Source organism: Lissotriton helveticus, chromosome 10 (genome assembly GCF_964261635.1).
Source record: "Lissotriton helveticus chromosome 10, aLisHel1.1, whole genome shotgun sequence".
Taxonomy (NCBI): domain Eukaryota; kingdom Metazoa; phylum Chordata; class Amphibia; order Caudata; family Salamandridae; genus Lissotriton; species Lissotriton helveticus.
Window position 1 is genome coordinate 126,456,636 of NC_136071.1, and position 23,995 is coordinate 126,480,630.

At 47.2% G+C, this 23,995-nt stretch overlaps 1 protein-coding gene across 2 annotated transcripts in view; it reads right to left on the reverse strand.

The window, feature by feature from the left end:
- PRKAR1B (protein kinase cAMP-dependent type I regulatory subunit beta) overlaps positions 1-23,995 on the reverse strand; it is a 561,069-nt gene that overhangs the window by 272,114 nt on the left and 264,960 nt on the right. For both annotated transcript variants that reach the window (XM_078664907.1, XM_078664906.1), the window contains 2 exons: positions 8,607-8,653; positions 1,244-1,402 (listed from right to left, as the gene is read on the reverse strand). In XM_078664907.1, coding sequence (XP_078521033.1) covers positions 1,244-1,402; positions 8,607-8,653 — 206 coding nt within the window. The remainder of the gene's footprint in view (positions 1-1,243; positions 1,403-8,606; positions 8,654-23,995) is intronic.

Sequence of the window (23,995 nt, forward strand, 5' to 3'; positions counted from 1 at the left end):
TTGCTTTTCTTGCATGAAAGTTTGGAATCTGTGAAGAGTGAAAAAACTGAGTACGAATTGAGTAAACAGGAGTAAATTGGTTTGAACATGGAAGAAAACATATCGCAAATGCAACTTTGGCAGTGCCAGCGGTTTGGGGTGAAAAGTCGCCCCTACAAAATGTGTTTCAGTCTTGTGGCACTGCCACCCAATAATCTTAAATTTTTATGTCCGTAGCCTTCAAATTATACCAGCCCTTATCTAACAAATCAGTTAGGAGAGTTTCAGGGGTCCTTCAATATGCTACAAAGCCCCTCTAATGTATTCTGTAGAGAAATGTTACAGTGCACCTATAGTCAATGTTAATATTTGTGGAATATTGCCAGTGGCCTTTCAGTTACAAGCAGAAAATGTTAATCGCACCCCATAACACATCTCTTTTGAGAAACTTTGCTGAAGTGAAGCTTCTAATGATGCTGAATCCATATGAATAGTGACGCTCAACAATGCTCCCTTTGAGATCAGAATGCCTCCATTAAATTTACACCTAAATCTTACAAGATGGCCGCCTCCAGCCAGCGGGTCAAACACCTGCTAAGGCATGAAAGGCACTGGACATAATTGTGGACGTTGAAGTCGATGTGGGGAGAAGTATCCCTTTCGAATGTGTACTCTACCCGGTTATGCCTTTGTTTACATTCAAGCAAACCATTGGTTGGCATCCAGGATTTTGGTTTGTTTCCAGTACCTCCACAACACGCTTTTCCTATTTGGTTCATGATCCTGATGCCCAACCCTGGCTTTCTCTCTTTCTATAAAACAGTCAAAATGCTATTAATGACTCCACATAATGGTCCTTGTATAAATAAACTACTTTGAAATTTACTCAAAGGTCGTCCTTAATGCATTTTAAATCGTATAATTAGGTATAAGCGTTCACAATTGGGAGAAATCAAAAGCTTTAGAAGCCCAAAGCCAAAATGGCACCATACAAAACACCGAATAAAAAAAAAGAAAGAAAAAAGAAGCAGATGACGTTATGTATGTTTATTCCCTGTGGGAAAAGGCAATGATATTCTTTGGCAAACTGTAAACATTCCCAATGCCTACAATAAAGGCATAAAAGCCACACCACTTTATTTGAGTAACTCGAACCCTTTGAAACGTTAAACTACACATCTCCATTTTGACGTGGTTGTTCCATGACCTCTCATGTTGCTGTAAAAGGTACTAAACAAAACAAGCCCTGAAACTTGAGACTCACCATTAGAATGCGTCTGTAGCTGTCTCGGTCTATACCCCACAGTTTGAGGTCTGTCTTGGCTTTCACGGTTGCTGCTCTTGGAGTGCCATAGATTAATGCGAGCTCCCCGAAGCTGCCTCCTTCTCCGATGCTGGTGACCCAGGTGTCGTTCACATACACCTACACAACAAGAAATTAAAAGAAATGGGTGCTTGCTGCAGTATCTTTAATGTTTACTTTTACATCCCGCATTCGTGACCTTAAGGCCCTGAATAGCTCTTCTTTGACCATAATCATTTGCTGAAAAGAATTAAAGCAACACTACAGCCTCCAGCAGCTTCCGTACTCGCTGACAAAAGAAGACTTCCCTCTCTGGGGTAGGATTTCAAGCCGTGTTACTTCTGCACAAAGGATAGATTTAGCCTCCATTTTGCGGCAGCTTTGACTTAGGGTGTCAGGTAAATGCTCGCTGGATTGACTGAACTGTCACAATGTTATGAGGACTATCAAATGCGAACGATTTGCTGCTGACCGGCGTTGTGTTTTTGAAACAAAACGGACCACCTGCATATGTCAACAAGCATTGGCAAAGCCAATAGGTCTGGCCTTTTTCGCTCACAATAAGGAAACAAGCATTTACAATGCAATGGTCTCGGCATTATTAAAGGTAGAGCTATTGGCATTGCTCATGACATTTGTTTTTGGTGTCTTTTTTTTAAAAATCATAAATAAATGGCATTGTCATTTACACTGCCAATAGCGTAATCGTTAAATAAATGGCATTGTCATTTACAATGCCAATAGCTTAATCGCTCGCAAATGCATGACCTATTGCATTTACACCCACACAGAGCCACACACACAAAGCCACCCGCACACACATACAGAGCCACCCACACAGAGTCATTCACATAGAGCCACCCACACACACAGAGCCACCTACACAGAGCCACCCTCACATAGACAGAGCCACCCACACATAGAGCCACCTACAAAAAAGCTATCCACACAGAGCCACACACACACAGAACTACACAGTGGTGGCTGGTGACATTTGAAAGTGGTGTGCCATAAAAGATCGAGTGAGCGCCTGGTGGCAAGAAAGCATTGTGAGCACACCACTAAGAGTTTTGCTTTGGTCAGAAGTTGTTTAAGATGTGTGCATGTGGACTTGGATTTGACACTTTGCAGCCAAGACAACCACACTTTTCTCAGAGCTCTGATCTGGGGATCCAGAGCTAGGGCAGAGACTGAACATCCTCTCACAGCGATGGCACATGGTTCGTTGTGCTCCCTACTTTCCTGCTCATCCCAAAGATTCTGGTCTCCATCCAAAGAAAAAGAGGCAAGAGGGAAGTTTTTCCTACTCGGAACAAGGACAGAGCTTCTAAGCAGAGCACCTTCAGTGGCCACAGTGTTAACATAACCAAGCATCTTCCTTGAGCCTCCCTCCCATCGTTGTCCCAGGCAGCGGTATTTGCCACAGGACATGGATTCCATGCTGAGCTTGGAACAGCTGACTAATGATTAATCAGCAGGACTTGAACTAGCCAAGCAACCACTAATAACCAACCAGCAGGCATCAGCATAAAGGTTGGTTAAGAGACAAGTAGGCTGCGAGTTAGACTGATAACGTGCGAGTTAAATAAATACAAGGGACCAGGAGGCAGCTAGGAGTTAGACTGAACTCAAGGGGCTGAGACTGTAGTGATGTGACAGCTCAAACAAGACTGGTATTACTCCAGACGAGCCTGTCAGCACTGAGGACGGCAACGAGCAAAACCACACACAAAGTGTTGAGACTGATATGTAAAGTATGGGGCCAGTTTACTCTCAGACACCCCATGGCAAGAACAAATGAAGAAACTGGACAACACGCATGTGCCCCTTCCCATTAGTAATATCACATGTGAGGCATAGAGGATTTTAGGGGGCACCGTGAGGGACCCCAACCTTCCTCAGGAATGTCAAGAGCATGGGTTATTGGGCACTCTGGTGCCAGGGTGGCACAGAGGGCGGAAGCAAGGAAATTGAACTATGATTACAGAAAAGAATTAACAGCAATGTATCGCTCCCACCCCCATCCCACCCCCTACACCCCCCCCCCACCGAGCAGAGAACGGGCTATGATGAAGCCGAACGTTTACCAGCATCAAAGCACAGGCTGCCGAATCCAAAGACTCGGCTTACTTATGTGGGGGAGTGATCTCACTTCCGGCAGGAGAAGTCTCCCATTTCAACAAGAGCGAGACACTGTCTGACAAGTGTGGGCATGGCCAAAAGGGCCGGACAGGGGCCGCAACTTGAGCGCACTCTGCCAAGCCTTCACCTGCCAGCATCGGTCTCTTCATGGGCCCCTGTGGGTCACTAGCACGCGGTGGGCGCACTGTGCCAGGGGCTCGTGATCTAGTGTCTTAAGGGCTGATCACCCACACCTAGGCTGTGAAGTGGAATGGGCTGCACACGGGCCACGAGGTGGAGGCGGTGCCCCGGGGTTAGCAGGTAAGCAGTGGCCAACACCCTGCAGTGCTTAATTTAAGCTGGTGGTTCCCGGTGCCCTGGCGCTTTTATGGCTTGGAGGGCCTGGAATAGTCTGAATTGTCGCACTTGTGAACATAGATGTGACACAGGTGGACATAAAGAATCAGGTTACATAGGGAAAGGGAGGTCCAGGGGAAACGAGGTTTCACATGGAACCAGGGTGAACATGCCAACAGTATTACGAGGAAGCAGGAATACACATGAAGTGGAGGTGCTAATGAATAGGATTACATGTGAAATAGGGATACAGGAAAGCTGGGGTACCCACACATCCTGATTTCTGGAACATCCCGGGGACACCGTGATGCATAGAACGAGATGCACCTAAAGCTGGGTGTTGGTGACCCATGTTTCCATAAGAAGCATGGGATGCGCATGAAGCAGGGAACACAAAATCAGGGGTAACAGCCTAGATGGCTTAAATGTAAAAGCTGCATATAAAACAGGAGCACACGGGAATCTGAGGACCGAGCAGAGGATAGGGACATAGGAGGCAATGATACGCATGGAATATACGAGGTTACCTTGAAGGAGCCAAGCACACAGCCTGGGTACACAGAAGTGAGAGATCGCCTGGGGTCGTGTTATACATGAAACATGGGAGCAAATGAAGCAAGGGTGCACGCAGGGCAGTGCTAGGGCGAAAGCACAACTGCATGTCAGCAACACTGAGAGACGGGAAGCACAGGGCTGGGGCAACATTACACGTGAAGCACGTGGTACGGGATGAAGGGTAACTGTGAAGAAGGGGTACACGCATGGTAGAATTACAAGTGACGCATAGAACCATGGGAAGCAGGGCACATGTGGAGGAGTGTTATAGCGGAGACAGAACTCCGTCTCGGAGAATGGGTACTTGTGGGGAAGCGGAGTACATGCGGAGCAGAATGACAAGTGAAGCGCGGACACACAGGAAGCACGGCACATGTTAAGGAAGGTTACACTTGAAGCAGGACTCAAAGTAAAGCATCATGCACAGGAAACGGGGTACTTGTGGGGAAGAGGTAAACGCGGGGCAGAATTATAAGTGAAGCACAGACACACGGGAAGCAGGGCACATGTGGAGGAGGGTTACACCTGAGGCAGTAACTCCACGAAAAAGCATCCGTCACGGGAAACGGGGTACTTGTGGGTAGAAGGGGTACACTAGGGCAGAATTACAAGCGAAGAAACAGGAAGCACAGCACATGTGGAGGAGGTCTACACGTGTGGAAGAGTTACAAGTGAAACACGGAGACAAGTGAAGCACGGCGACAGGGGAAGCACTGCACATGTGGGGAAATACCTAGGGTCCAGCACGCCTGTCGCTCCCCAGTGTAATTAACCGACTTAGTGAACTTTAAGCACTGCACTGATCACTTTTAGTGCGCCTCCATAATGCTAAATAAAAACAGACATTAGAACAGAGCACCAGATTGAAAATCTAAATGAAAATCAGCAAGCTCAGAGAAAGACATTGTGTGTAAGACTGGCAGAGCTTCAAATGCGCCTGCCTTGGGATGGGAGGGGTGTAACGTGAAACCGGCCACTGCTCCGCTTCCTTGAAACAACTGCGGAATTCATCAGCTTTTAAACTCCTCAGAGGGGGCACAGTATATATTGGGGCAGGCTCAAGTGGCAGAGGAGGCCAGCTATGTGTGAAGCTCCTGGGTTTATTTGAATTATTTCATGGTTCAATGGCAAGAGAGTTGGTGCACTCCCGGGCATCCTGCGCAGAGTAAACACTCGGGCAGTAAGCCTGAGAGACTTTCTGATGAGGCGAGGTGGTGGAAGCGACAACCGGGGAGCCGGACCGCGGAGCGCGCTGATTAAGGCTTGGTTTCGCTAAAACTCAACCTACTCGCATATTTACAAGGGATAAAATGCGTGGGGCGAGTGACCTATGACACCGGGCAGGCGAGGCTACCGGGTTACTCAACAGCTGTTGTTTAACTGCAGCTAGCCCTAAAACTGAGAGGTCGCGAGCCTTGAACGCGGACCCTGGCAAGTTCGCCCACCAGTACCACTGTACAGCCTGTATCGGGCATCAAAGCGGTGGTGCTGCCTGGGGCACTTCTTGCGCTGTCCGCGGACGAACACTGCACGCGGTCCTCGCAGCTTTCAGCTGCTTGCTGGGGGGTGGCTGAGCCTGGTGTGGCACAGCCCGGACTAAACTACTGAACTATGGTGAATGCAGAGCCACGCAGTAGGGAGAGACAGAGCCCGAGGCAGCGAGGAGGAAACGTACGGACATTGACTGCGCTGAGCGTGAGTGCCACCTACATGGGGGCTGCAGGGTGCCACGGTGGCAGTGAGGGCATTGGCAACTCGTAGAGCATGGGGAACGTGGAACGGGGGGGGGGCGCGAAGAGCGTTCGGGACGAGAAACAGGGGGGTGGGGTGGGGGGGACGAGCAGCGAGCAGAACGAGGAACAGGGATGACATAAAAGCAAGCACTCACCAGCTAAGGCGAGGGCTCGGCAAACTTCTTGCGGCGGCGGCGGTAGGTCGGGGCGAAATGGCATAAGAAAAGCGCCGCCATTGTCGGATTCGGGGGCGTATTTTTTCCGTTCAGAGTGACGGATGATGTCACAGATAGACAGAACGCAAAAAAACAAGCCCCCGAATCCGAAAAAGACGGGGCTTGAACCGAGTGACGCCCCTCTCCTCCAATGGCTTGCCTCCGTTTAGGAAGCCAGCCAATGTAGAAGAGGGGCGGGTTCAAGCCCCCCTAACTAAATAACATAAAATCTTCGGGCTCCGCCCACTGCTACGCAGTGCGACGGTCCGAGACCTAATACGCAGTGCGATGGTCCGAGACCTAAAAAACAGATACAGTGATGTAGTCGTATCATTTCCAAGGTGTGCACATGCATCGCCACACCCTTCAGAGCAGCCTGTCATGAAATCTCAAATACTGGGCACTTAAAAAAAAAATAATAATAATACAAAACGTTAACAGACTGCGAGGAGTTCAGGGACCAACAGAGGAGTGAGTGGGTGAAGGAGTATTTTTGAGGAAGAAACAAAGTCGACAGTGAGCGAGGGAGCAATGATAAAGTACTTGAGAATGGGCCAACAGGAGGCCAACAAAAAGAGTAAAAAGGCAGTGAGGGTGAAAAAAACAGGCAAAAGTTTGTGGGAGGGATGAGAGAGCAACATTGAGCGCACAGTAGAGGAGGGTGGGGGGGGAGAAGGAGCACATGGGGGAGAAAGGTAAAAAATGTGCACTCTTATGGCGTTCTGAAAGAAAAAGAAAAAAAGAGCTCCCTGAATGTGAGCAGTTGAAGATTAAAAGTCAACCAATCAAAAGGGAGATAAATAGGGTATGCTCCAGGGGAGGGTCAAACAGAAGAAGAGTCATTGAATACACAAGCAAGCATGTGAGAGTGGCAATATCACCAACCAATAAAAACTAATGAACGGGCTCACATTAATTATTTGGTATAGTATACAATAAGCTTTCACATAACAGTTAGCTAACAAAGCTCTGTGGTAGTCAAGACCGAAAATTCATCAGCTAGACCTAGACCGTTACACAATGCAACTGATACACAAAGTTATTTGCAAACCAAGTTGTACTTGGGCTCACATAAAGCTTATTTTAGTAGTGTAAATTCTAATACTTTATTCAGGGCCAAATGATTTATTCCCATGTACTACTACAACAGTTCAGTGAAATATTAAGGGTGAGCAAATTAAGAGGAAAGAATTAAAAAGGTCAATTGCAAAGTTTTTTTGCGTATTTAACTGTAATACGTCTACAATTATACATATGTTGCATGGGAGGAACTTGGAATGTTCAAAATAATTCCAGAACAACTCCTGTGAAACTTAATCTGTCAGTACTACTGGAACCCTCTGTGAATTCCAAAAGGTTCGAAATTGGCTCCAAATCTAGGAGTAAACCTTGCTGTGCATGCATTTAACTTTTTTGTTTTTTAACATGTTAAAGAACATTTATTTGCAGTAATATGGTGAACATTAAGACTATTTGCACAATCATGACTGGATGATTAGCAATGATCCCAGGAGATCATGTGAGAAAGGTATCCCTACCCCAGATATATATTTGGACCTACATCTAGGGGTGTTGTCAATCACTTTACCCCAAATATGCTGGAACTGGAGTTAGAGTAGCAAACTAACCCAATCCTAAATTTGGGGGAGAGGATGTGCCTACATTTAAACAGTAGAAACGGGTACAAAGTTACATGGGAAGATATTGTAGTAAGGTGGAGATTTTGAGAATCTATATTTTGGAGTCCATGTTTTTGCAGTCTATGTTTTTGCTTCAAATGACCTCAGAGATAATTTGGACCTTCTTTGCGAGTTGCAATTTCCTACCTGGAGGTTTAACTCTAGGAGGGATACTGCTCCGGGTCATTAAAGGTAATCCATAGTCCCTGGACCTAATAATTCCAGGTCTGGACACACTGAACCCTATTTCACTAGTCCAAATCTACATCTGGTGAAATAGCTCCATGGGCAGGGGTAGCTGCTATGGACTGGACCACAGCCTGGTCTCCACTTGAACCCTGTAGCAGAGGAACCGGAAGGCCAAAATCAAAAGGCACTCTACTATTTCCCAGAGCAAGTCCCTTCAGAGGGAAATTACAAAGAGTGTGCACATTCCATGGTAAATGAACTACAGTCTAAACTGATGAGGGGCACCTTTACATACAAATGTTTGCAATGGATTCCACGTTTTATATGCTTAAGCTTATAACATATAGTCATAAAACCTAGTAAAACACAATCAGACGCTGTTATGTCACACATTGCAAAAGTAATAGAAAAAGCATATCAATATAGGTGGAATATGATGAAAAGAGAAGCAAATGTAAATTAAAAACAAACTTACATCAACTTCTCCTTGATCAATTACGTAGAAATTATCCCCCTCGTCACCTTAAAGCGGAAATACAAATAATATTACTGAATGTAAATTGATATTGAAATAACACAAATCCGCATTTACAATGTAAAAATGCATAAAAGTCTTATATATATTTCTTTATTTTTCACAATGTTAACCTTCGAAGTAACTTTGATGATCACATGATGAACGGCTTTCACTTTTAATGTCATGATTTTATAATGTATTGTAATAAAGGAACTGCACCATTACATTTGTAAGACAGAGGCAGACAGAAGGTTAATTTGATACACTGAGCTTTGGAGAACCCCCCAAATAAAGATCTATTGTAAACAAAAGCAAGACCATAATTCCCAAAGTAGAGCTGAACATGTGTTGTGAAGGAACGTGGTCCTTTATGAGGACGAACGGCAGCACAGAAAGTGATCATCAGGCCATCATTCAGAACCTTACCAGTAGCAAAAGGTAGATCATGAAGGATATCAATAATGCATTCAAAGCAATGGGATACTTTCCAGAATCCAAGTGATGCATCTTCACTTCATAGAGTTATGCATCAGTCTTAAGGGAGACGGTGCATATATTGGTACCTATACTGGTCCGGTTTTTGCCAAAAAAGGTGATAATGAAAAATGGTGTAATGGGGTAAAATTGGAGGCACATCATGTTTAATGTGGAGGCAACAAGAAGCCATCTTTCCTACAAAGGATAATCAGGAAACGACAGAAAGGAAGAAGTCAAGTGATACGCCACAGCTAGAATGTATTATCACAAGGAGGACATGCCTATTAAAGGGTTGTACCTTGATTACCCCTTCTGAATATAAGTGGTCTTAATTCATCTTCGTGTAACTATGCTACCTCTATTTATGTGAGAAGGAATTCTCCTAGGAATGAGAGTTAGCCCATCAGCAGTACATTACATAAATCAAACTCTTGCACAAATTGCGTTTCATGACAGGTTGCAGAAGCCTTTGAAAAACTAGAGAACAAAAGTGTGTTCTTCACAGCATAAATCTCAGTTTCAATCTTTTCCGTCTATTAGAATCAGAACGCTGAGGTCTTGCTCCCCGAAAATAGTGAAGACATATGGGTTAAAAGAGTTGACTATTCATGGGGAGAACTTTCATTGTAGGTGAGTATTTCGTTCCCTTTCTCTGGGTAATCGCTATAGTTACACAGTATGTAATTTGTGCATTTACATAAAGAACTAGTTACTTACCTTCGGTAACATTCTTTCTAATGGCTACTCTATCCAACCGCAGATTCCTCACCTTTGGACTATCCCAAAGTGCCAAACTGAATCCAGAAGAATTTAACAGAACTGATCCAGAGCGCTGGTAGGTGGCGCAGTTCAACTCCCATTGACTTAGTTTCTCCAGAGTAGAGATGATTGAGACGCATATATGCACCTCCCTGCGTGCTGACACCAGTTTCTTTATTAACTACACCTGCTCCCTAATGTGCAGAGCCCAACAATAATCAGAGGTACTAGTGTGCATATCTCTAATTTGGAACCTTAGTAGATGGAAAAAGAGACCATTCCATAGAACAGGAAGGAGGGAGGGCAGTGAGGAATCTGCAGTTAGAGTATCCACAAGAATGAGCATTACCAATGGTTAAAAACTGTTCCTCTAATGGATGCTTCTGACCGCATATTACTCACCTTTATAACAGATTCCAAAGTCGTACCTCCTGGAAGCGGTGGGATATGGAATGGCACATACCAAAATATCCTACAGGACCGAATGGGCAAAATGCCCTTCATGTCAGGCCTGGCAGTTAATGCAGTAGTTATTTGTGGTTTGTGTAAGGATGCCGACATCTCAACTTGACAGATGTCAAGGACAGGCACTTTGCATGCCAGTGGAATGGAAGCAACCCTGGCCTTGGTGGGATAGGCCTCAAGCCCTCCGGATGTTGCTTCTTGGAAAGTATACATCAGATCTTATTCCAGAGGCCTACACACCTTGACAAACTCATGGTCTGCACTGCCTCGCCACTCTTTGCCCCAGAAAACCCCATAAAGAGGTAACGGTCCACCTGAAGTTCTTTGATGCAATCAATGTAAAGGCATAACACTCATTTGGAGTTCAACCAATGGAGTCTCTTCTCTTTCGAGGGGTGAGGGAGAGCAAAGAAAGTTGGAGAGTAATGAAATGTTGGAAACATATGACTTTTGGAAAAAAGGCCGACCTTGTCCTGAACACTACTTTCTCTGGAAAAAATGGTTAAAGTCAGTTGTACCGAGAGAGAGCCTGGAGTTCACTTACATGATGAGCCAAAGTCAACGCGACCAGAAACACAGTCTTCGGAGTCAAAAGACGCAATGAACAGCAGTGCGTTGGTTAAAATGACGTGCACATGAGTAAAGTGAGGACCAAATAAAGATCCCACTGTAGCATCACAGTGGGCTTAAGGGGAAACAAACATGTCAAATCTTTTAGAAACCTCATCACAACAGGTGATTTGAACAAGGGCGCCTGGTCAGCAAACATAAAAAGGCTGAAAGAGCCAACATATAGCCCGCAATGGTGCCCACTGCAAGTCTTTACTGGGCCAGAGATAAAACAAATAACAAGACATCTGACAGTTTGGCCAGTAGAAGGTTCAGACAGCACTTGCAACACCATACTACAAACTTGTCCCGGCGTTGAACAGACTTAGTACAGGGGTACCTGGTAGCCAGGACGACTGCCAATATTTCGGAAAGAAGATCAAACCCAGTCAACTGCCGCCATTCAATCTCCATACATGTGGATGGATGGATGGATGGATGGATGGGTTTTTATATAGCGCAATATCACCGCCAGGTCTCAAAGCGCTTTGCATTGGGAACCCGTCCTGGTTTTTCCCTGTGAGATAGCACCTACTGGGTATCCCCAAGGTGAAAGCCAGGCATCCCGCCGCGGGGGCCGTAGTGGAGATTAAGCAAGCTATTGCCCAGAGTTGCAGAGTGTGAACCTGTGATTCGAGTAGGCACCGAAGCGAGAATTACCGAGTCCGTGGACATTTTTGGGCTCAAGACCCTGCCGAGTCGGGAATTGAACCCTGGTCCCGGGTCTGATCTCAGCTTCCGAGTCTGCCTCCTCTAACCAGTGAGCCACACTTCTCCACTGTAGGTGCAGATTATGCATATTCAGGTGCTGGACCCTGCCCTGCTGTGACAGGAGGGCCTCCAGAAGCGATTGCCTGATCAGAGTACAGATGCACACTCTCAAAGTTCCAGGTATACCATATTCACCTTGGCAAATCTAAAGCCACCAGGATGACTTTAGCCTGGTCTTTCCTGATCGCCTTCGGAACTCCAGTAGGAGAAACAGTGGTGGAAAAGTGTACAGAAGTTCTGTGCTCCACTCTTACCTGGAATGCATGTCAGAGAGACAGTCTTCTTGGCAAAACTTCAGCACGCAAAGGTTTTGACACAATGCGTTCTCAGCAGTGGTAAAAACATCAAGCTAGAGTTCTACCCATTTCTACAAGATGCCCTTTGCCACCTTGGGGTGTAATAACCATTCATGATTCGCCAGTTGATGCCAACTGAGTTTGTCCACCCTGGCATTCAACGATCGCACCATTTGGTTCATGACCAGGGAAATGCCCTGATGCTCTAATCAGCTCCTGGCACAAGACCCCTAACTATCCTCAATTTTGCAATACCACATGGTGGAGGTGTTGTCCAGGAGAACCAGAACTAGCCTCCTTTTGATGGATAAGAGGAAGGCTTTCGGCAACAGGCAAAGGCCTGCAACACCAACAGGTTGATGTGGAGACAGGTCTCCGTCACTGACTAGGGTCCTTTGATCTCCCTATCTCCCAGATGACCTCTTCATCCCAGCACAGACACACCCATCACCACCATCAACTATGGGAGGGGCATGGATAGGGGTCTGCCAGTGGTCCAATTGCAGTCGAGCAGCTACCACTGCTGAGCTTTAGTGATCTCCCCCGAAACCTTGATAGAATTCAACAGGTTCCAATGGTGCTGGGTCTAGAGTGACTTCAGGTTCCGTTGCAGAGCCTGCATATGCCACCTGGCATAGTCGACTAGCAGGATGTAGGAAGCCAAGAGGCCTAGACGCCTCAGAGCAACCCTTTAGGACTAGGCTGAAACATTGGGATCATAGCCAGAATGTCCTGGACTTGTGAAGGAGGGAAGGCCCAAAACTGCACTGTATTCAGGGTGGCAGCAATGAAAGGAGTCAGGTGGGACTTAGGCACATTTATCGTGAAATTGAATGATGTCAGGAGGTAGGGGAAAACTGGAATCTCCAACAGTCGAAGGTGTGCTACAACCACTATCTCTTTCGTAAACACCGATGAAGCTGAAGAGGGGCCTTGCAAAATTAAAGTACTCCGGGTCAATCTTAAACTGCAAGTAGCGTCTGTGGGACCACAGTACAGGCACATGAAAGTAGGTGTCCGGCAGACCCAAAGGTGCAAATCAGTTGCCAGGATCCAAGGCTGACAGAACCTGGGGCCAACATGAACATCTTGAATTTGTCTTTCTGAAAGAAAGCGTTCAGAGGGCATAGGTCAAAAATGGAACAAAGGCCTCTGTTCTGATTCAGCACGCAGAAATAACAGCCTGTTCCTATATCCGAGACCTGAGCCCACTCTATGGCTCCTTTGGCCAAAAATGCCAGCACCTCTTGGTGCAAGATGGGCAGGTGCCCCTTTGAAAGACGCTCTGATGCGGTTGGTTAGGTTTGGCAGGTCTAAAAGGAATAGCAGGACATAGCCTCATTGAACGATCTGTAGAACAAGTTACTTACCTTCGGTAACACTTTTTCTGGTAGATACAATATCTGCCTGTGGATTCCTCACCTTGTGAATATCCCCTTGCGTCAGCATAATTCGGAAATTCTTTTTGTAGCTTCGCGCCGACGTGGACTTGGACGTCATAGAGACACGGCATCGCACGCGACTCCGCTGACGTCACCGACGCCTACAATAGGCCCACGCCGGCGTGATGACATCAGTTCCCTTTTTTCCGCTTCGTCGACGCTAACAGTTTTGGGATACTCAGTAGCTTTTGGTAACTCTGTTACTTTTTTCTTAGTTTTCTGTGCTCTCTTGCCTCTTTGTCTCCCTATAATGTCGACAAAGAAGACTGGATTTAAGCCCTGCAGGGAGTGTGGAAAAATTATGTCCGTTACGGACCCACACCAGGACTGTATTTGGTGTTTAAGCTCCGACCACGACGTGGATGGATGTTCGTCATGCCAGAAGATGAACCCAAAGGCCCTACGAGAGAAGGAGACCAAACTTCTTGTGGCGAAGCTGAAAGCCGATAAAGGAAGGAAGACTTCAGGATCCCGTTCGAGGAAGTCGAGATCGAGGTCAAAATCAAGATCAAGATCTGGAGAGGCATCGGCTTCGAAGTCATCGTCGGATCATGCTTCGAGGTCGCATAAGAAACACAAGAAAAGGAGGCATGAGTCTCGACGTCATTCGGGTGAAAAGTCGGGCTCGAAGTCGAGGTCGCCCAAGAAGGTTAGATCGAAGGTGATCCCACCACGAGAGGCTTCGGATCGAGAAGGCGAGGCCTCGCCTTCGGAGTCGCAAGTTCAATCTCCGACTCCGGTTTCCGATCCGACGCCATCTCCGGCTCAAGAAGAAGTGGTTGAAGTTCCTAATGAGGAAGGAAAATCGGCACCTGTTGAAGAGCCGGATTCAAATCTGCCTCGAGATCAGCCTGAAGGTGATCATCCACCTTTTCCTGCACCAGGTCAGGATCCATCAGCGTTCCTGAACGATATGTATGGGGTATTCTCAAGATCGTGGTACCCCTCTGGTGCACCTTCGGGTCCCATGGGTCCAATGGCTTTTAATTTGGGTGTTCCACACTCTTATGCCCCGGCACCTTTCATGCCATATATGCCAGCCCCGACTCCGCTGTGGCAGTACCCGGCTCCGCCGAAGCCGACGACTCCGGTACCGGCGTCGCCCGCTCCAAGCAAATCTTTGGAGCATCCTTCTAAGCCTTCGGATTATGTACCGACGTCGGCTCCGGCGCCGTCGGAGTCGGTGGTGGATCCGGTTGCGATCCGTGCTAAGGAGAGGTCCAGGAGGGAAGCTCAACGCCTCCTGGAGGAACGGAGGTATTACGAGTCTCATTCAGACTTGGAGGAAGGTGAACTGGATGAGAATTATTTCGAAGAGCTGGCTGATGCTAGTGGCCTTGATTTTTCCCCAGAGTGGGTGTTGCCTTCAGGTCCGAATACGCCTTCAAAGGATGTCCAGCCATATCACGTGGTAATGGGGACGGCAGCAGGACTTTTAGGCTTGACATTGTCAACTGTTGAGTTTAAGTCAAATGTGCTTACAGAAGTACTCCATTCACCAAGCTCAGCTGTGAAACCGTTACTCCCTTTTAATGAGGCGTTAACTGAACCTATTATGGAGGTGTGGAAAAAGCCTCTTTCTGCTCCTGCTGTCTCAAAAAGTGTGGCGAGGAGATATAAGGTTGTTGAATGCTTTCTTTTGATGCACTTGGAGAAAAGAGTCCAACCTGACTCTCACAGGGTGGTCGAGTGTCACTAAGGACAGACTAGAGTGGCTTGGACAGCTGATGCTGCAGGAGAGAGGACTGGTCAGTGCGCTGCCCCTGGTGGCCTGGTGGCATAGGAGAGGGGTGCCCATAGGGTGGGGGTAATCAGGATTTTTAGGGGCGGGGAGGTTGGGCCATGGCATGGGCGATACGGCAACCCCCTGGAGTAGTCTTGAATGTCAATGTGAACTGTCAAGGACACTGTCTTGCAGGGGTAGAAGGGCTGAGGGAAGGTGTTGAAATCTCAACAAAAAATAATGACGCCTCGGGATCGATAGGAAAACTAAATAGTAAGATGAAGAGAAAATAAATGTAAACTCTTCCTATCAGAATAAATCTTCCTCAATGAATCTAACATCTTTCCAATATCTGTAGTCAAAAGGACAAACAAACATCATACACCCTTCTTTGATTCAGATTAATCTGTATTGTATTTCATAGCGTACTAATCCTCTTATTTTCAACAAATCAGTATACACACAAATACATTAATACAACATATATATATATATATATATATATATATATATACATTTATTTACATTTGTACATATCACAAAAACGAAAGTGCAAAAAACTTTTCTTGCTCTCTTAGCCCTTATTATATATTAGGATGCACCTCACACATTGTATATACTGTGCATTCCTTTTAGATCACCATCCTTGGGAATTCCTAGGTTTTTTGCTCGTTCAAAACCTTTTTTATATGTTAGGCTTTCCCTACTTATATAATATTTGATTTCAATTTAATATGGTGTCTTAACATGTCTGTCGACGCATTTCAGCGACTCTACTTGTTGGCCTCATCAGGACTAGGGCAGTCGAGTGCGCAATTTTCAATTCCATCTATCTTTATACACTCTCCAGAGTCACACCCTGGCGGCTAGAGTAAAATATCGACTACAAGCAGGACTTGGATGGGACGCTAGCCCTCCTCCCGATCATCCGTATTCATCACGTTATTCAATATACTGGGCCATTGCGCCTTATTGTCTAATTCATCAGGCTGAATACCAGGCCTCCAGTAGGACTGTCTTTCCTATACTACCACTCCCCGACCTGACTTGAGAAAGACCCGCCGTGACCACCCATTGGGGCACCACAGGGTCGAAACGTCTACGCTTTACTCTAGTCGCCAAGATATTAGATTCATTGAGGAAGATTTATTCTGATAGGAAGAGTTTAAATTTATTTTCTCTTCATCTTACTATGTAGTTTTCCTATCGATCCTGAGGCGTCATTATTTTTTGTTGAGATTGTATACTTTTACCCAGATGCCTAAGGGTTACTTGGGTTACCCCCTGTGTTAAATAAGAGGGAACGTGTTGCGGCATGGCTTTCTATATAGTGTTCGACACTGAATAGGTCTTCTATCCAAACAGGTGAACTCCACCGAATGGCATGTCCATCAGAGAAAATAGCATTCCCTAAGAGAAGCCCGTGGATATTAGTTATGTATATAGCAATAGGGGTTTGCCCTGTAATCCCACCTGGACCTGGGCAAATGATCTATGAGACAGAAAAGTTGGTCATCTGTGGGAATAGATAGTTGCCTAATTAAGCCAGTAAGCCACTGGTCTGGTCTAGACTTAAAAAATATTATTTATTATCCTTTTTACACAGCGAGTCCCCAAACTCCTAGGCAGGGGTACATAAAACAGTGTATATACATATAACAGTGACAAAACAAATATCTATTCACAACACAAAATTAGACATATTTTTATCTACATAACTCCTCGTAAATCACAAACAAAAATAAATACAAATACAGTGTGACATCTGCACGTCTCTCCCCCTTCCCTATTTAATGGCGGCCGCTGCGGGTGTGAGAACAGAGCCTCGGACCTCCTGGCCAGAGTCCCTGCTCCCTGCCCCACCAACTCCGCTGTTGTGCCATTGCCGCCTACACCTCTCCTGGTAGGTGTTGGCAGCCCGTTTTCTGCCCTTCGTTTCTGGTTACTTGTCTTTTTTGTGCCTTACAAATTCTTTTTTGTGCCTGATAATTGTTTAGTGCCTTAGTTTTTTTGTGCCTTGTATATTTTTACCTGTTTTGCGTTCCTGTGCCCTTGTGTCCTCTGTGCCCGTTTCGTCGCCCACTCCTGCTGCCCCCGCAGTCCCTCCCCCCTGCTGGTTCCCGCTTCCCAGCTTTGCGTCCCCTCCCCCTTCCCTATTTAATGGCGGACGCACGCAGAGGGTGCGCAAAAGAAAAGCCCGTCTGCACCCATCCGCAACCCGACCACGACCAGCGCCAGGGACCCCCTCACCGAACACACACCGCTACAACTGTGCCCTCAGAGCACTTAATCCGGGAAGAAACAACAACTGCCAACTGTCCACGCTGAACACCACCCACAGACAGTTCCTCTGCTGCCGAACCTTCACCACCCCCACACCACTACTAACACCACCCCCACGCCGGACACCAATATCACCGAAGCCCGAAGTGCATCCTCCTCAACGTGCGCTCCCAGCACAGGCACGATGAAGAGATCTGGGACCTCTGCGACACCCTCTCGCCAAGCATCGCCTTCTTCATGGTAACCAGGACCAACGCCTCCTCCATGCCCAGGAGGAGGACTTGCCATTGCACACTAGAACTCCCTCTGATTCTCCACCACGAACGACTCCACCACCACCGAACACCTTCACTTACAGATCATGACCAGCCCTAGAACCACCCTAAGCGGCACCCTCGCATATAGGCCCCCGGACATCAAACAGCGTTCGCAACTACCATCACCGACCTCCTCGCATTCCACGCCATCGCCTCCACTGACTACATACTCATCAGAGACCTTAACTTCCACCTCGACAATCTCAACGACCCCAACTCCTCCACCCTCCTGGACAACCTCACCAAACTCGGAATGCAACAGCTCGCCACCACGCCCACCTACAAGGCAGGACACACCCTCGACCCCATCTTCACATTAGGCAAAACATCCGCTTTAGCCACACCTCACAGCCCCTTTGGACGGACCACCACTGTGTTCACTTCCACGTCAACAAACCCACGGCCCCCAAACCTACACCCCACCCACTACAAAGGAACTGGAGCAAGGTCACTGAGGAGCACCTCTACTCCACCCTCAACCATGATGCCCCCTCCACCCTGACCGATGTCAACCACGCCGTCAAAGAAATACACAGATGGATCACCAAATGCGCAGACAAACTTGAACCCCTTCGCATCCCCGACCGACAGCGCCCAAGGAAGGCCACCTGGTTCACCACCGACCTCCAATAATCCAGACACACCTGTAGACATCTCGAAAAGAACTGGAGGAACAGCAAATCTTCGGAAGAACACACCACATACAAGAACGCCATGACAGAGCACCACCAACTCACCTGATCAACCAAAAGGACCTTCATCCAGAACAAGATCACCGCCAACTTAAGCACCTTGAAGGAACTCTTCAGCATCATACAAGAATTCTCTTAACCCCCCAGCGAAGCCATGGACACCACCCCCTCCCAGGACCTCTGCAACAAGCTCAGCACCTACTTCCATCTGAAAATCAAGTCCCTCTATGACAATGAACTGACATTGGACAGCGAAACCACACACTCCCCCAGCAACGCCAGACAATCCATCATCTCCTCCTGGACCCCAGCCACCACAGAAGACACTGAATCAACCATGAAAGGCATCCACTCAGGAGCACCCACGGACCCTTGCCCACGTACATCTTCCACAGAGTCACCGCCGCCAGTGCACCGGAACTACGATGCAACCATCAACACCTCCTTCAAAACCGGTGTTTTTCCCGATGACTGGAAACGCGCAGAAGTCAGGCCCCTTTTCAAGAAACCCTCGCCAGATTCTTCGGACCTCAAGAACTACCGACCTATCTCCCTCCTGCCATCTGCAGCCAAAGTCACCGAAAAGACCGTCAACCCCCAACTAACTAAACTCCTCGAAGAGAACTCCATCTTCGACCCCTCCCAATTAGGATTCCGCAGCAACCATAGCACCGAGACCGCCCTACTCAAGGCCACAGACGACTTCCACAACCTCCTCGACCAAGGCCATACCGCGGCTGTCCTGATCCTACTTGCCCTCGCCACAGCATTTGACACCATCTCCCACCACACTCTCGCCGCCAGACTCCACGACGCCGGCGTACAAGGAACCATCATCGAATGGCTCCGATCCTTCCTCACCGGCAGTACCCAAAGAATCAGACTGTCACCTTTCCTCTCCGAACACACAGAGATCAACTGCGAAGTACCCCAAGGATCTTATCTCAGCCCAACGCTCTCCAAAGTCTACATGGTCCTCCTTGCTGCCAGGGTCAGACAGCACCGACTCAACATAGTCTCCTACGCCGATGACACAAAGCTCATCCTCTCCCTCACCAAGGATCCCATCACCACTGACTCAGCTTCCAGGAAGGAATGAAGGACATCGCAGCCTCAATGAGCAGCAGCTGCCTGAAGCTCAACTCAGAGAAGACAGAGGTTCTCGTCCTCGGACCCTCTAACACCGCATAGGACAACACCTGTTGGCCCATCGCATTCAGCAGTCCCGCCACCCCCCCAGACCACGCCCAAAACCTTGGTATTGTACTCGACTCCTCCCTCTCCATGATCCGACAGGTCAACGCCTTCGCCTTCACCTGCTTCAACACCCTCCGCATCCTTCGCAAAACCTTCAAATGAATCCCCCCCAAATCAAATCAAGAAAGATCATCACCCACGCTCTCATAACCAGCAGATTGGACTACGGAAACGCCCTCAATGTCGGAATTAACAAGTCTCTGCTCCGCAAACTACAGACCATACAAAACACCGCAGCCAGACTCGTCCTCAGCATCCCTCGACAAGAACACAACCCCCAACACCTGCAAGACCTCCACTGGCTCCCCATCGAGAATAGAGTAACCTTCAAGATACTCACCCATGCCTACAAATGCCTCCACAAAACCGGACCCCAATACCTCAATGAAAGAATATCCTTCCACGTACCCAAGAGAAACCTCAGTCCCGCTGTTGTCGATACCCCGCGCATCCACAGAGCCAGAGCATGTGGCAGAGCCTTCTCCTACATCGTGGTGAAGACCTGGAACGAGCTCCCGGTCAACATCAGACGAGCACCCTCTCTGCACTTCTTTAGGAAGACCCTCAAGGCGTGGCTCTTCGACTGGCCGGAGCTGCTTACCCTCAGCCTTCCCCCCCTCCCCAGCACCTTGAGACCCTCACGGGTGAGTAGTGCGCTTAGCAATTCCCTGAATGATTGACATATATTCAGTGTCCCTATAACAATAGAAATCGTCTCTCTTCCAGGTTTTTTATGCAAATATATGGCTGCAACTTCTAAATATCATAGGCAATCCAAATTAGAGGTAGTCCTTTGTGGTGATATCCATGAGGGAATGTCCTTTTGTTGTAAATGTTCTGGGATGTTCCTTGTACATACCTCAGGCTTGTTTTTTAATTGGACTCCTTCAGTTAAAAGAGGTTGCCTTTTTTCGGTCCTTGTATTTGGGCCTCTTCAGGACATATGAAGTAGAGCAACCTGCAATTTAATGTATGTGCATGTTTTACTTATAAATGGGGTACTGCTCTAGTCATCAGAAGTCAGCACAGGGGACTCCAAATTCCAAACATCAGAGAAAATACCTCCAGATGCGTATCACACATTTTTTTGTCACAGCCGACAACCAGATACAAGAATCAAGTAGAGTAGTGCAAGAGGAATTTGTGCAAGGGAAATCCTCTCTGTTAAGTTAGGCAACTATTCTCACAGGTGACTAACTTTTCTATCTCGTGGATCTTATTTAAGCATGCTGCTGAAGCAACAAACTAGTGCCAACTTCTTTGCCCAAGCAGCCGGTAGTGTCCAGACAAGAACACATACTATATTTTGTGGTATCCTGACCATTCTGGATGGTTTGAGACAGGTTGGTCCATAAAGCATTGTAATATCTTTTCATTAAGCAGCTGGCACTAATTGACCAGAGGGCTAGACTGGCCATGGAAAGCCTCAGCTTCCGAACGACTTGATATTTTTTTACTCTGCCTAGGGTAGTCGGACGGAGTAAATTGGGATTCACCTGCCTAGTGGAAGCTTCAACCACCAAACCATCTTGTGTATGGTGCTGTGTCAAGAAGTCAGCCTGGTGCTGGTCTGTGACACCTGGAAACCTGCTGTTTCACTGGTGGGTAAGACCCTGGCTTTGACCAGGTGCCCATAAGTGTGTCTGTCAGGTCTTCATTAAATGGAAGTAAGGTTTCGGAAGATGTTTGTCCAGGTTGCAAAACTTTTATCAAAACTTCTATCAATAAGTTAGTTTTGCCTTCCATAGACAGCAGTTGTAAACCCAATATTTCCATTGCTTGTCTCATTACCATAGCAAAGGAGTCACTCTCTTCCATTGATGGTCCAGGGGGAGAACAAAATCTAGGGTTGAGGGAAGTGTCCAACCCATTGGCCTCATGTTAAGTCCACATATAAACTGTCATCATCTTAGTGTGAATGGAAATAATCTTCCACATCTCCAATGTCTTCTCCAAAGGATGGTTGTCTCAGATTCTAGAAATAGCCATAGATCTATCAGTAAAAATCACATTGGACTGGGACGTGGTGTGTCAGAATGGCATCAGAACATGACTTTGGTCAGGGCTGACACAAATTCAGAGCAGAGTCAGAAAGGACTATGGGGATAGGGTCTTAATCCATTGCTGACGACGAGAGGGCCAATGTCAACCAGAGTGGATTTCGGCAGTACCAGGTGGAAAGTCAGCTCCGGCATTAGAGCAGAATTCGAGACAGGCGGGTCCTTGGATCCTGTGACGCGGAAAAGTACCAAAGATTCACTACATGGCTTCTCCAAAGGTTTCAATGTGTTACGACGTAGTGAATGGCCCGGGAAACTTAGGGTACATTGGGATTAGCTAGCGAATTGGCTCCTTGGCAGGGGACTGGGAGCGAGATTGAAAGGGGCACAGCCATCTCCACAACTTCTCAGACACAGTAGAAAGATGAATCCTGCTTGGCCTTCCTGTGCTTCCATTTTTACTTTCCAGAAGGCTTAAGACCATGATGAGAACCTGTCAGGGGAAGGGGTCCGCGCCCTTGGTTACAAGCAGGAGCAGGACTTACATGACTTCTTTGACGGTCTGTGATGTTCAGCTGTGCTTCGCGTTCCTGGACTGCCATCTGATTCATAAGGACACATTCCAGAAAACTTGCAATTGTGCCCTGAACACAAACATCAGAGGCACGCCTTATGGGGATCTGCCACAAGCATTTGTTTGCAAAAGTCCCTACAGGACTTAGAGCCTGTAGTTTTGGAGGGGGCATAGCTCCCTTGCACACTAGAAAAATAAGTAATTTTCATAGAAAAACTTGTCAAGTGCTCTGGATCCATGTACGAAGACACAGAAAGAAAGTAAGAAATGCGTTACTTACCTGTAACTGCAGTTATCCAGTATTAGTGTCTTTCATAGATTCACATGCCTGAATCATTCCCCGTTGTCGAGACGGGAGCCTCCGGTATATATAAAAGTAATGTCCTAAGACATACATAGAAAAGAATAGGCCTAAGGGTCTCACCTTAGTGTCCTATCCACGTCCTTATGTAAAAAGGACCAAACAGGGTAGGCCAAGGGTCCCACCTTGGTGGCCTATCTGTGTCCTTTTGTACAAAGGACCAAAGTAAAGAGAACCAACCAATCAGCTACCACCTCCTTCTAGAACCTTCCTGTCAGGAGCCCAAGTCTCTCAGATTTTCGTACGCACCAAGCTAGTTAGGCGTAAACTTGTTAGAGAGATAGGTGAGTCCTTCCAGGGGAGGCGGGAGGGTACATCTGAATCTATGAAAGACACTAATACTGGATAACTGCAGTTACAGGTAAGTAACGCATTTCTTATCCAGTATTTGGGTGTCTTTCATAGATTCACATGCCTGAATCAGAGTAGCAAGCAATATATTATGCACATTTCTGATGGAACATCATATATGAGTCTGAGATAATACATATCATGCGACTGCAACCCACCAAATGTGCATACCAGTAAAGGATGGAGGGATGTAGGAAGGCTCACCTCACTGGAATAGATGGCGAAGCACTGCTCGGCCCACTGCTGCATCCTTCATCAGCTCAGTATCCAGGCAGTAGTGCCTGGTGAAGGTGTGCGGGGACTTCCAGGTCGCCGCCCTGCAGATGTCCAATACCGGCACTCCAGCAAACAGTGCCGCAGACGTGGACATGGCTCTAGTCGAATCAGCTTTGACTGGTGAGTCCAAAGGCCGTCCGACCTTGTCGTGACAAAAGGTGATCGCAGAAGAAATCCACCTCGAAATACTCTGTTTCGTCAGGGGCAAGCCTTCTCGTGGTCTACTGACGGCAATAAAGAGTTGAGAAGACTTCCGGAAGTGTCTTGTCTTGTCGATGTAAAATTTAAGACATCTCTTCAGGTCTAGTGAATGCAGTGTCCTCTCGGCTGGAGTGGTAGGATTTGGGAAGAATGATCTAAGCACCACTGGTTCGTTAAGGTGGAAGTCCGAGGGGACTTTTGGAATGAACCGAGGGTTAGTCCGCAGAATGACCCTGTCTTCTCTTAATTGCATAAAGGGATCTTGGATGGAGAGAGCCTGCAACTCACTGACCCTTCTGGCAGAGGTGAGCGCCAGGAGGAGGGCCGTTTTCCAGGAGAGGAATTTGATCTCCGCTTTATGGATGGGTTCGAAGGGATGCTTCATTAACTGATGAAGTACCACATTGAGGGGCCACGATGGAGGAATTGGTCTTGGTCGTGGAAAGGACCTGTATAGGCCTTTTAGGAATTGTTTTATAAGCCTGTCTGCCCA